The 13,979-nt window shown below is 48.1% G+C and overlaps 1 protein-coding gene across 3 annotated transcripts in view; it reads right to left on the minus strand.

Moving 5' to 3' along the window:
- The window catches only part of CCDC120 (coiled-coil domain containing 120), a 42,729-nt gene that overhangs the window by 10,644 nt on the left and 18,106 nt on the right, over positions 1 to 13,979 (minus strand). For 2 of the 3 annotated variants that reach the window (XM_055003929.1, XM_055003931.1), the window contains exons 2-5: positions 2,356 to 2,503; positions 2,055 to 2,188; positions 592 to 708; positions 289 to 511 (exon numbers count right to left, since the gene is read on the minus strand). In XM_055003929.1, the coding sequence (XP_054859904.1) occupies positions 289 to 511; positions 592 to 708; positions 2,055 to 2,188; positions 2,356 to 2,404 (523 nt within the window). In that variant the 5' untranslated portion in view covers positions 2,405 to 2,503. Of the gene's footprint in view, positions 1 to 288; positions 512 to 591; positions 709 to 2,054; positions 2,189 to 2,355; positions 2,504 to 12,284; positions 12,376 to 13,979 lie in introns of those variants that run through there. The other variant, XM_055003930.1, reaches the window with a different exon arrangement.

Raw genomic sequence — 13,979 nt, forward strand, 5'->3', positions numbered from 1 at the left:
GTCACATGGCTGGTGGCCCCGCCCCCTGATCTCCAGACAGAGGGGAGTTTAGACTGCCCTCCGCGCCGTCAAGCGGCGTGGAGGGCAATCCAAACTCCCCTCTGTCTGGAGATCAGGGGGCGGGGCCACCAGCCATGTGACCATTTTCACCGAGGGCGATTTAAACTTTTAAAAACTCCCCCCTTGTTCCAGCTGACCCAAAGTGACGTCATTGTGTGGTCTTGAGTTCCACCGCCTCTTTTCCCAGGAAAAAAAAGCCCTGGGGAGAACAGTCATGCCTCAACTCACCGTGGCTACCCCTCTGAGGGGGCCCTTTGCTTAGCCGCACCCGGCACTCGACTACCTGGACCTCAAGCTCCCGGAGGCGCTGGGCGGCATCCGCCTGGACCTGCCTCCGACGGCGACGCTGCTCGGCTGTCAGCTCCGGGGCAACGGCCAGGCGCCGAGCGGCCTCGACCACTTGCTGCTGCAGTGCCAAGTCGCGGGCCAGCTCCTCCAGGGAGGGCGCTTCCTGTGAGAGAGGAGGGCCCGTCAGCACCGCCTTCCAAACCCTCCAGGCTCCTACCCTCTCTCTCTCTGCTGGCCACTCACCTCATTCTTTAGGGCAGCAGTGATCCGATAGGTAGGGGCTGGCCTCCTCCTCCGCACAGGCTGAGGTCTTTCGCCTGGCTCCAGGGGGTACTCCGGGGGCAACTTTCCGGTCAGTTCCTGGCAACAGGAGGGTGAAGCAAAGGGCATTACTTAATCCTGACAAGTTGAAGAGAGGCACCCATAATCTGTGATTCCATTTAAAAGGTCTGCACCAAGAATGGTGGAAATTTTGCAGCCTACACACACATTAGGAATGGGTCCCTAGCTTTGTGTGCTTCGCACAATATTCTCCGCATTGCGATCTCATGACCAGTTCGCGAGCATCATCAAAACCCAAAGTGGATTAGGCCCTGAATAGTTCAAGGAGGACCTCCTCTCATATATCACTCCCTAAATTTTCAGCTTCCTGTGCCATACTTTATCGGGCAAAAGATCAGGGCCTTCTCAGTTATGGCACCCACATTACAGAAGATTCTTTCCAAGGCATTTCACAGGTTCCTTCTGCTCCTTGTGTTTCATTAAAGGATGAACAATTACTGGGTTTCCAAACCTTTCCCCCATTTGGATTCTAGCTGCCTATTCACTGCCAGATTTTTACTCTCCTCTATATATATAAGCGCAAGAACCAGTAGGGTGTAGTAGTTATGATACAGAAACTTGAATTGTGGAGACCTGGGCTCAGTTCACCATTCAGGCCATGAAACTCACAAACGAGACTGTGAGGCATTTGTTCTGTTCCAGCATAACCAACCTCACAGGATTGTTGTGAAGGAGAAAATGGGACTCAGCTGAGCTCAGGACTCACCTTAATCTCCTTGGAGGAGGGGTGGAAATCAAGATTGTGAATTAATGCAAGAAACTTGCCTAATAAAAGAAGGAATGTCTGGATTTACAAAGTAGTGTAGCTTAGCAGCTAACGGATGTGTTGTTCATCCAGGAAATCCCAGATTCGAAGCCATAAAGCAAGAAAGTGACCCAAAGCCACCTTCTCTTAGTCTCATCCCCTTCCACCCACATCATCTGCAAAATTTGAGAGCCACTTTGGTGTAGTGATTAAGAGCGGCAGGACTCTAATCTGGAGAGCCAGGTTTGATTTCCCACTCCTCCACTTGAAGCCGCCTTAGGTCAGTCACAGCTCTTTCAGAGCTCTCTCAGCCCCACCCACCTCACAGGGTGATTGTCATGAGGATAATCATAACACACTTTGTAAACCGCTCTGAATGGGTGTCAAGTTGTCCTGAAGGGCGGTATATAAATCGAATGTTATTATTATTAAAATGGGGACAAGAATACTGACCTTACAGCAAGGTAACATTTTGAACACACGGCAGTCTAAACGAAACATTATTATTTTGACCCAGCTCGACTGAAGTTCTCTAGACTCTGCAATGGCTACTCACGGGACTAGAAGCCACACTTTCCCAGTTGCCCACCCCTTGTCTAGCCCCTCACCCAGGACTCACCGCTTCCTGCATACAAACGCGGCGCAGCTCCTTCAGGCGTAGGCTCAGCACCTGCTGAAGCGCCCGCTGCTTCTCCAGTAGCTCTTGAACCCGCTCCAGTCGGATTCGGGGGCAAAGCTCCCGCTGCAAAGCCTCTGCAGAGAAAAAGCACAGAACGGGCTGTTAAGAATCACTGCGGGCCCCACGATACATGAAGGGTCATGGGTTCAAATCTCACCGAATGCAGATGTGAGAGGAAGGGGAGTGACCAGATACCTGCTGGACGCAGGTGAGAATAAAAGAAGGAAGGAAAGTTAGTTACCAGAAGAGCTGTAGCTGGAGGAGTTGATCAGCTGCCCCTTCACCTCCATCGCTGGGAGGGACAGCTCAGCTTCCAAGGGGAGATCACCTTGCACCACGGCTCATCAGGTCATCAGAAACTCCGGGATGGAGGATGTCTCCGTGGGTTACTGCCACGGGGAGAAAGGAGAAGCCGTCAACAAGGGCACCCGAGTGCCTTCCCAAAGTGGAGGGTAAAGGAGCTCAGCAGAAAAGCAAGAACAAAAAGAACTCATCACCCAGGGCGTGTGCGCACGTGCAAACCGGCAGATTGCGGCAACAAAGGGCTTGGTAGCGTTTTGCCCAAGCCGTGCCAGCCCAGCCCCAGGTGTGGTACCGAGACTGCACTTTGTGGCCTTGGTTGGCAACTTTCAACGAAACATTGATAAAGGAAGCAGCCCCGGATTGAGCCTATCTGGGTTTTCAGAAGTCTTTCACGATCCTTCAATGTTGGGGAAACAGAGTGGTGCAGTGGCTACAATGCCGGACTAGGATCTGAGAAAGCCCGGTTCAAATCCCCGCTCTGCCACGGAAGCTTGTTGGGTGACTTACTTTACTTTTACTTTATTTGGTATTTAGCCCGCCCTCCCCACAAGCGGGCTCAGGACGGGGTACAACAGTCAGAAAATACATAATTATATATATACAATTAAAATCATATCATAAAATCATGACTCAGGAGGCCTATTGCAGATTCCTGCCCTCAAATACAAAGAGGGAGACACCCGGACGGACGGGATGTCATGGGATAGGAGAAGGAGACGGGAGGCTCAATGATGGTCCTAATACTGGCCTCAACCATATGTGACCTTGGGCCAGTCACACTCCCTCAGCCTAACCTACCTCACAGGGTTGTTGTGAGGATAAAACAGAGGAGAGGAGAAAACGGAGGAGAGAATGATGGAAGCTGCTTTGGGTCCTCCCTGGGAGAAGGCGGAGTATAAATAGTAATTAATGCAGCTGACTTTCTGCTTGGTGGGGAGATCCCAGTTGGCTTGTGGAAGCCTGGCCCTTTTCCTATCCGTCACTGAGCAAGGACTGCAATGGCTGAGAGCTAGCTAACCAGACAGCGATGATTCTCTCTCGTTTAAGTGCCTGCTTCCCACTTTGTTTGGTTGAACTTGGAGTAACTCAAGGCGAAGCTACAAGTGACGAATGACACTTGAACGGCAAGCGTATTTCTCCCTGTTCACTTGCGCTCCACTCAATTCACTTGCTGTTCAAGCGTCATTCGTCACTTGTAGCTTGGCCCTCAGCCAAAGTCAAGAGGGTGAGCTCAGAAGGATCGGGGCCATCTGCTGGGCTTGTCGCTCCTGAACCAAAAGCTCAACGGATGTCTTGCAGACTGCTTCTCCCATCACCGATGCCCCCAACTGGCCACTCACGCTACTCCCCGTAGACAATTTGGAGGACCCAGGATGGAGGCCATCACCAAACCTTCAGCCTGCAAGGTGTTCTTCGGCAGCGTCTTACCGACATTGGGACTTGGCTCACTCCTGGCTGCTGCAGCCACCTTTGATTAAGAACCACGTGAATAGCTCAGGCCAGGATCAGACCACGCAGTGGTCTTCAATGTGCGGGTTGGGGTCCTTAGGTGGGTCCTAGAGGCATGCAGCTGCTGAGCAAAGCTGCCATTGTGGGGCTGCATTTTAGAAAAACCGGCTGCTACTGCGCATGCACAGACAGGAAGAACGCCCGTCTCTTTTCGCGCATACACAGAGAGCCAGTCTGGTGTAGTGGTTAAAGAGCGTGGGACTCTAATCTGGAGAGCCGGGTTTGATTCCCCACTCCTCCACTTGAAGCCAGCTGGGTGACCTTGGGCCAGTCACAGCTCTCTCAGAGCTCTCTCAGCCCCACCCACCTCACAGGGTGTTTTGTTGTGGGGATAATAGTAACATGCTTTGTAAACCACTGTGAGTGGGCATTAAGTTGTCCTGAAGGGCGGTATATAAATTGAATGTTGTTATTATTATTATTACACAGAGAGGGGCTACAAAACTGCCAGCAGTGGAGAGCATTCTTTTTTAGCACAGGCAGGTTGAGACACTCTGGCCCCTCCAATTCCTGCCATGTGATTGTGATGTCATTTCTGATGTCACACGCTTGTCATTCTAATGGGGGGGCCACAGGGAACTGTTAAAGTCGGTATCAGGGCCTTGAAAAGTTGGGAGTCCATTAGATTAAAGCATCGTGTGTGTTTATTAGTGATTGGCTGATACCCAGCAAAGCTAAGTGAGGCGGGGCAGAGGCAGGTGCGCACACATGCGCATGCGCGCATGCACATACACAAGCGCTCACACATATTGCTTGCCCCAGGCGTCTAACTAATTGCAGGTATGCTGTCTCTGAACATGGAGGTTGCATTTAGCAATTACAGTCAACTGGATTCTAATTGGCTGTTTCATATACATGTTTTCAAGTGTGCAGTTTGCTGAGCCCTTGCGACGGAGCACTCTACATTTAAACAAGCATTTGCATATATTAAGTTGATTGCTCCCATTTACTGCTTCCTTAATAGAGGGCCGTCCTACTCCGAAGGAAAGAGCAACCTGAAAGGGGGGTGGGGAAGCACCTATCACATTACTGTCTGCTTTGAGTGTATGGCAGAAAAGTGGAATAGAAAGTGATTTTTAAAAATGGTTCTTCCTCCTCCATTTTATCCTCACAACTACCTTGTGAGGTAGCGCAGACCAAAAGAATGAGTGGACCAAGGTTTGCTGGTAGGGTTGCCAGCCTCCAGGTGGTAGCCGGAGATCTCCCGGAATTACAACTGATCTCCAGGCCACAGAGACCCGTTCCCCTGGAGAAAATGGCTGCTCTGAAGGGGGAACTCTAAGGCATTCTACCCCACGGAGGCCCCTCCCATTCCCCAAACCCCACCCTCTCTAGGCTCCACCCCCAAATCTCCAGGAATTTCTCAACCTGGACCTGGCAACCCTAGGCGAGCTTCATGGTGGAGTGGAGATTTGAACCTGCATCTCCCTGGTCCGACTCCAACATTCTCACTGCACTGGCTCCCTATTCAGCAATTGCCTGTCTTCTTTACCTGAGGCTCGCTCGTAGCCTTACCGGAAAAGAAGGCCGAGGATCTCTTTCCCTAGCTTTCCTTTCTGCTCCAAGCCAGCAAATAACCCCCATAAACAAGGCACAGTGGGAAGTCCGGGGGCAGCTGATTACCTCCCTCTCTTTCTGGTCCGGGGCCAAGGCCCACAGCTGCTTCCCTGAGACCACAGCCAGGGCCAAGGCCAGCTGGGAGTCCGGAGAAAAGCGCAGCTAGGAAACGGCCCAAGTTACATAACTAATCCCAGGCACGGCGGAGATCAGTGTGGCTCTCTGTGAATCACACCACAAACGACGTCCCTTTCAGGTAGGGCAGCCACGTGTCAGCACAGTTCCGTGAACCAGAATGCCTCCGCCGCCTTTGGACTTAAGACTCTTTCCCCCCGCAGAACCGAATACCTGGGATGCTGGCAAAGAAGGCCAAACCAAAGGTGAACCCAGACAGCAAAAAGCCGCACGCACACCATTTCTGTCCCTCCACGAACATTATTAGCCCTGCAGTGCGGGAACTAGAAGGGAGGGGGCAGGACACATTTTTTTGCCTCTGCCTCTGGCTTATTTTCTTTTTGCAGGCTCTTGAAACTATAGCAGCCAATTCCTTTTCCATGACTGTTTTGTGTCAACACCTTCCTCCTCACCGCTCCCAGCCTCGGCTGCCTGCCTGTTCTCAGGGAGTGGATCACGGAGGTGCCGCAGCAGCAGAAGGCAAAGCTGCGTGTGGCCATCGGTAATAACAACGTGCGCCTGGCAGATCTGCACAAACAAAGTCAACCCGAGTGCTTCCGACTGCCCTGCTAAAGTTGTTTACCAAAAACAAAATGTCGGGGTGGAGGCTTAAGGCTCTAGACGGCAAATCTGGGATTGGAGGTGGAGGCGAGAAGATGCCATTATGGGCCTCAGAAATAAGGATATGAGGGTTTAGAAAAAAGCAAGAAAAATTAGTGGAGAGGCCCGTTCCCCTCTTTCCAACCTCCCCCCCCCCATTTTTTCCAGCAAAAGCATTGGAAATTTGGGAGAACACTGAACGAAAAAACCTTATGAAATCCAAAGGAGGAATATTTCATTCCAAAGGAGGAATGAGTGAAACATGTTTTTAAGATTAAGGTTTCAGTCACTAAAAAGAGTATGAGATTTTTTTTTAAATGTAATACAATCCACTACATTAGAGAGTGATCGTTGCTGTGTGCACGATAGACATACACAATATTTCCACGGATCTATTTTTCATTTAACCGTGACTCACTTGGGACCACAATTAGCACGCTATAATGTGTGTGGCATTTGAAGATGTTGATCTGTTCAATGTTACGGAGTTTAACCTAATGTTCAAATATGCGGCTAGTTCTCTTGTGACCAAACGAGACTGTCTCGGTCCAAATATCACACTTCGTTTCGTTTACTATAGAATTTACGTTCTGTTTTCAACTTTTATTTTTCTCTACCTTTCAGATGCCAAGAACTAAGAAACGCGCACTAAGGTAACAAAGAGTACAGCAGTTTGCAGTTCGTATTCTCTCTGTTTTTGGAAAACTAAAGCATTTACAGTGAAATCCTAGGCAGAGTTACTCCAGTCTAGCTGACAGGAAGAAAATTGATTCATTTGAAATGTGGCGCTGGAGGAGAGTTTTGTGGATACCAAAAAGACAAATAAGTGGGTACTAGATCAAATCAAGCCTGAATTCTCCCTAAAAGCTAAAATGACAAAACTAAGGCTATCGTACTTTGGTCACATCATGAGAAGTCAAGACTCTCTGGAATAAAGTCAATAATGCTAGGAAAAGTGGAAGGCAGTAGGAAAAGAGGAAGACCTAAAACGAGATGGCTGGACTCAATCAAAGAAGCCATGTCCTCTCGTTTGCAGGATCTGAGCAAGTCTGTTAATGATAAGACGTTCTGAAGGTCTTTCATTCATAGAGTCGCCATAGGTCGGAGGCAACCTGACGGCACATAACACACACAAGCCCACTAAAATCAATGGGCTTAGACCACAGTAACTCTGCTTAGGATTTCACTACTAAATTGTTAAATTCCATAAATAGGTTAACATATAATATAATTTGGAATGCCAAATTCCATGCTCAGTATCGCACACTGTGTTTGCATGAAATGGAGACACGGAATAATCTAAGCGTAGGCCACCAGCCACACAGAAATGCACACAGGGTTGGAATCAGGTAGCTAAATAGCTCCATCTTTTCTGAGCTGACTCCAACCTGCGTTTCCACGGTGAAAAAGAGGGGGGGGGGTCCTTTGACCACCCAAAAAGCCTATGCTTAGGATCGTATGACCTGCCTAGACACAAGCCATAAGAGGCAGGGGCAGTAGTAAGGAGAGAAATTAGGTGAGACTGAGCGATGTAGTTGGTTAGATCCTCACACTACTAAATTGCTATTGTTCCCATTCTACAGATGGAGAAAACTGAGACAGCATACGTTGGAATGTGAACGTATGCCTGCTGGGTCCAGCAGACTCCACCACTGGCTTATTCTTACGGGAGTATGTGGGCGTTTGGGACTGCGAGAAAGACAACAGGGCCAATCTGGAGGTGAGAGCCAGGTTGGCAGGACGAGATGGTATTTTTATGAGCTGGGACTGTAATGCCTGGGCAGAGTTCAACAGGTGGGGCCCTTCCCCGGAAATCCTTGCGACACCTGGTCACGTCATCCTCGCTGGCAGCCCAAGGCAAAAGTTCACCTAATCCCCAGACAGGAGTCAAACTGGGCAGGACTCAACACGTCCTCCTCCTGGAGACCCAAGGTAGCAATTTCCTACCCCCTCCCTTCCCCTTGTCTCAGCAACCATTCATTTCCGAAGCAGATTCCTCTCCCAAAAAGTTTACACCCCAGGAATCCAGGCTTCTAGGAAGGATTTCATTAAAGAGTCGAAACTCTTCAAACCCTCGAATCAGAGAAGTTGGCCGTGTTAGTCTGTAGTTGCAAAACAGTAGAGTCCAGTAACACCTTTAAGACTAACTTTATTGTAGCATAAGCTTTCAAGAACCACAGCTCTCTTCATCCGATGCATCTGACAAAGACAGCTGTGATTCTCGAAAGCTTATGCTACAATAAAGTTGGTTAGTTTTAAAGGTGCTACTGGACTCTTTACTGTTTTGCAAACCCTTGAATGTATTTTCTTTTTTTTTACTTATTATTTATTTTTTTCCAACAATAAAGAAGAAAACAACAGTTTAAACAACCAACATAACCATAGCAATATATAGTAACTAGAACTGGGGTAGATTTAAACTGATGGAATCTAAACACATTCAACTATGCAGCAATAACAGCAAATATCTAATCTCTAGAATAGGGAGTGTTTGGGCAAAACAATTTCCCTTTGAATATATTTTCAATGTTCTTGGACTTGCTCCTGAATAGCTGAAGCACTCAGCAAAGAAAGTGCCTCTGAACATATAGGGACAGCCTTTCAAACCGCCCCCCCCCACGAAACACAACCAGCCTCCGCACACCTGTAATGACATTTGGTTTAGGGACCCAGCCCTTTGCCAGTCAGAAATGACACACTTATTTCAAATCCTGACTCTAACTCCTAGGCTCTCTTTTTCTGGGGAGGGTTTTTTTAAAAAATCAAGCTGTTCCAGTTCCCATCAACCCACTGTTCTCTGAGTACCAAAATGGTGAAAATGGAGTTACTAAATACACCAAAATAAACTTTTAATGTCACTCAAAAGCAGAAGTGAAGCTGAAAAACCAAAGATACCTCTGAAACCAGAAATTATTTTGTTTGGATATTTGAAAAGATCAGAATATACCTTCCATTAGAAAAGACCTAATAACCACATTATTCCACGCAGCTAAAACATCATTGGCATTATATTGGAAATCACACGCAATACTTACAACTAACACATGGTTTAATAAGGTATGGGATTTTTTGTTAATGGAGAAAATAACTGAAAAGCTGTATCTACAGGCTAATCTAGGGTTGCCAGCTCCAAGTTGGGAAATTCCTGGAGATCTGGGGGGTGAAACCTGGAGAAAGTGGGGTTTAGGGAGGGAAAGGACCTTGGCATGGCATAATTCCATAGAGTCCACCCGCCAAAGTAGCCCTTTTTTCCAGGTGAACTGATCTCTGTGGCCTGGAGACCAGTTGTAATTCCAGGAGATCTCCAGCCACTACCTGGAGGTTGGTAACCCTAGGCTAATCCCACAGGTATTTCGAACTTTTATGCTAAATGGGAATCATTTCTGGAATTTCTTTCTAAAAATGAACTTTTGTTAACAAAACTACCTTATCAAGAAGCTATTGATATGGAAATGTCGGGACTGTGGTGAATTTACTTAGTAGAAGATTATATTAATAGTGTTTCTGCCGCAAATACTGTTTTGTTTGTCTTATATTTTTAAATACAAGCTAATGGTTATTTACATAGATAATGACAAATCTGTAACAAGCATCAGTTGAAGTTTGGAAATGTACTGTTTTGTAAGTTACACGCTTTTAATAAAAATAAAAAGTTATAAATAACAACTCATTCTTTTACTGAAGATTAGTTTGCTAATTGTAGATAAAGTACCATAAAAATAAATTAACTCATTGTTGACAGGGGGAATTTTTTATTGTTTTTTTTCCTTAGTTGTCTATAAATTTGATTGTGAAGTTTTGCTTTGTTTTGAACAAATATAAATCTAATGTTGATAAATACTATATAGCTGCTTATAGTCTCATTTATGCAGGATAGGTGGAAGTATAATCTATATTGCTGTGGTCTATCTGCTTGGAACTGAGGAAGGGGTGTGAAAGAAAAAAATAGTTCATATATTTTACTCATATTTTGTAGGTACTACAATGTATTGTTATTATTATTCAATGTATTTGCAGCATATATAATCTGTTAGATTTATTTAATAGCTTTCTGTATAAGGTTCTATGCACTATCAATTGTTTTTTTTCTACTTCTTAAATAAAATCTATAAAAAAATCAACATGCACTCACCAACCCCCCCCCCCCAACAATTTCTCCTTTTGTTTTGAGCGGAGAGGAGGAAAAAAACCTACAGTTCTAGCAAGCGTTAGAGAGCAGGGATATTTAAACAGATTTTTTCTTTGCAACTTTACATCTAGACACTCAGATATTCACCCACCCACAACATGATCAACTTCCTTTTTTATGCAGGAGGCAGATAAATCTTTTATCCTGCAACAGATTCTGCCAGCGCGATCCAGCAGAGAGATGAACCTGAGTTTCAAGTCTCCTTTTAAGTGGCCACAGAGTGGCTGTGGGAAGAGGGGATCTTTTAGCCTCAGTTTTCCCCATCTGTAAAATGGGAAGTTTAGTGGCTCAGTGGCAAAGCCTCGGCTTTGTATACAAAAGGTTCCACATTCAATCCTTGTCCAAAGGATCAGATGGTCGGTGATGTGAATAGACGTCCCCACCCCCAGACCCTGGAGAGTGAGAAGATAATACCGAACATGGTAGACCAAGGGACCTTGTGTTATTCATAGATCCAGAGGAGTTATCTGTGTTACTCTGTGGTTGCAAAATAGTAGTCCAGTAGCACCTTTAAGACTAACCAACTTAATTGTAGCATACACTTTCGAGAACCACAGCTCTCTTCGTCAGATGCATCTGATGAAGAGAGCTGTGGTTCTCGAGAGCTTATGCTACAATTAAGTTGGTTAGTCTTAAAGGTGCTACTGGACTCTACTACTTTGCAACTTGTGGTCAAGGACACTACCTGCCCTCCAAGGGCTTTTGTGAAAACCCAGGCTAGTAAAGAAAGAAGCATACGTGTATATTAATTATATTTCACAGCCTTGTAAAGTGGATCAGCATTATTATTCCCATAATGAGAGAGAAGGGCTTGCCTATGAGTACCTGGCAGAAAGCAGGATTCAAACCCGGGACTCACTCTCTTAGCTGCTGTTCTGTCCCAAGAATACATGAAATTAATCAACAGGTCTGGATTAGAAAGCAGGCATTTTAGGAGCCTGGGTCGTTATTTTTAGCCTGTTAATAAATCTAGAGGTGGGTCCTCTCTCCTCCTCTGTATTCCGCCTTCCTTCACCTCGCCCAGCTTGGAGAGGCTGAAATATTCGATCATAGGTTAACCCCACGGCCCCAATTGTTCTTAAAGGGACAGAACGCAGCGGCCCAAATTCAAGCAAGGTGCATCTATAGAGTAGGCAGGGGACCCCCCCCCCAAGCCCACTCCCCACACCAGGGTTCTGAGAAGCAGCCCAGCCCAAGTTCCCCCCACTGCCCCAATTCTTCTTAAAGGGACAGAACACAGTGGCCCAAATTCAAGCAAGGTATATCTACATAGCAGGTAGGGGATCCCCCCCCAAGCCCACTCAAGAACACAAGGGGTGTGAGAAGCTGCCCAAGACCCCCCGCTCGGGAAACCAGCCGCTTCCCCCCCCCCAAACCCATCAACTTTGTCCCAGCTTCACTCCCACCCTTGGGACACCTTCGCAAAGGCGACGAAGAGCGCAGTTCGACTCCGAAGCAGCTTCTTTCGAACGGGGAGATTCGGGTCCGGAAAGCGAGCCGGTCTCGAAGGCGCGGCCGGACCCGAATCTCTTGCTCCCCGCGCGGACCAGGCGGGCTCCCCGTCTGAAACTTCTCTTCCGAATCGGAGACGGGGGCTTGGGGGTCCAGCCGCCCCGGGACGCCCCCAGGAAACAAAGCCGCCCCCAAGGGGAGCCGGCCAGGCTGGGGAGTTTCCCCTCTCCCGGCCCCGCTGCAAAGGCCCTCGATCGGGAAGCCCACCCCACCGCCCCCCGCTCCTGGGACCTTCTGCAAACTCCCCCCAACTTCGGGGGGCTCGTCGGCGGCGCCCCCTGCCCGGCCCGCCCGCCCGCCCTGCAAGACCCGCAGCGCCCGCTCACCTGCCTCTCCGGGGAGCAGCGCGACCGCGGGCGGGCGGACTCGAACCGGCCCACTCCGGCGCTGGGCGAAAGCGAAGTGCCGGAGAGGCGAGCCAGCCCCGGGGAGGGGCCGCCCCTTTTAACCCCCGCCTCGCCGCGGGCTGGCAAAAGGTCCGGTCGCCCGACGTCACGAGGGGCAGGATTTGCACGCGGTGCAGCGCCTCGAGTACAGTTGCCACCTCCAGGGAGGGAAATTCACGGAGATTTGGGGGGTGGAGCCTGGAGAGGGTGGGGTTGGGGAGGGTATGATGCCATTAAAGCCCACCCTTCAAAGGAGAAATTTTCTCCAGGGGAATAGATCTCCAGCCACCATCCTCCTGGGAAGTTGGCAACCCTAGGAAGCAGAAATGTCTGTCTGTCTGTCTGTCTGTCTCTCTCTCTCTCTCACACACACACACACCCAAATGCTCCTCCCTGCAAATAGAAAACTAAGTGCAGCAACAGGGCAAAAGCTTTTTTCCTGGCTGTGCTAGCTTTCAGTTTGCAAGGTGTTCAGTGTTTAAGGGAACAGGCCAAGCTGGACTCCATCACCTGCATGCAGGCACACTCCATACAACAACCTCAATATTCCACCACCTCATTCTTTGACGTGGCAATCGCAGAAGGAGAGGGGAGGAGGGCCCTGCACCCTTTGTCCTGGAAGGCGCATGGTAAAATGGGTCCAACAAGGGTCTGGGAGGCCAGAGGTCAGGTGCCCACTTTGCCCTGGGCGACCTTTTGCTAGTCACACACACAGCCTAACCTATCTCACAGGATTAGTGTGAGGACAACATGGGGAAGGCAGAACCATGAATGCCACTCCAAGCTCCTTGGAGGAAAGGTTCTGTTAAAAAACGAACTGAGTAGATTCCACATTAATCTCAGGCCTGCTTTCATCACAGGTGACAAAGTACTCTGCATATGCTCAGAGAGACGCTCATATCCTCATGTTCCGGATCCGAGCTTCCCCCCTGCATGTTCAGAGCTCTGCAATCCTTTCAACCTGGCAACCGCCTCCCCCCTCCAGCTAGAGGTCACCCTTTCCTTCAGCAAGGAAGAGCAGCAGCTCTACCCCTCCCACAGGCAAGGGAGAGAAAGACGTGTTATTAATAATCTATGCACACTAAACCCAAACAATGAGTCGTACCTGCGCACAGATACTGAATCACACATGCTCCAATATGGCACACGGAAATTACACATATACTGTAGCACCCGGTCTCATTATTGTGCACAGAGTAACAAATGCAAACACACCATATACAAAACCACACCAAAAACAAGCACACACACATACACTCCAACCTAAAGCAATGGTGTGTAAAAATCCAGTTCACAGATTAAAAATCTCAAGATTTTTTCTTTGTGCAACACGGAAGCTACTTTTTAACAACATTTAGGGATGCCACAATTTAACATCTCCCTGAGATTGCTTATCTTTGGCTGCTATTAAGGGTGGGGTGGGGGGTTAGAATTCTGGATTGTACCATTTCAAACTGCAGGCGTGGAGATATTTGGGGAGGCTCCTCCACATAAAGTAGTACCAGGATATACCACACCAGAGAGAGGGCTACTACCTTGATATACTTGTTTTCAGCAGGTATGGAATTGTATTACTTGTAGAAGAATTTTTTTTTAAAGGACTCCCCTACAATGTAGTCTGAAGTGGTATAGCCC

The sequence above is a fragment of the Eublepharis macularius genome, chromosome 19 (assembly GCF_028583425.1).
Source record: "Eublepharis macularius isolate TG4126 chromosome 19, MPM_Emac_v1.0, whole genome shotgun sequence".
Classification (NCBI taxonomy): Eukaryota; Metazoa; Chordata; class Lepidosauria; order Squamata; family Eublepharidae; genus Eublepharis; species Eublepharis macularius.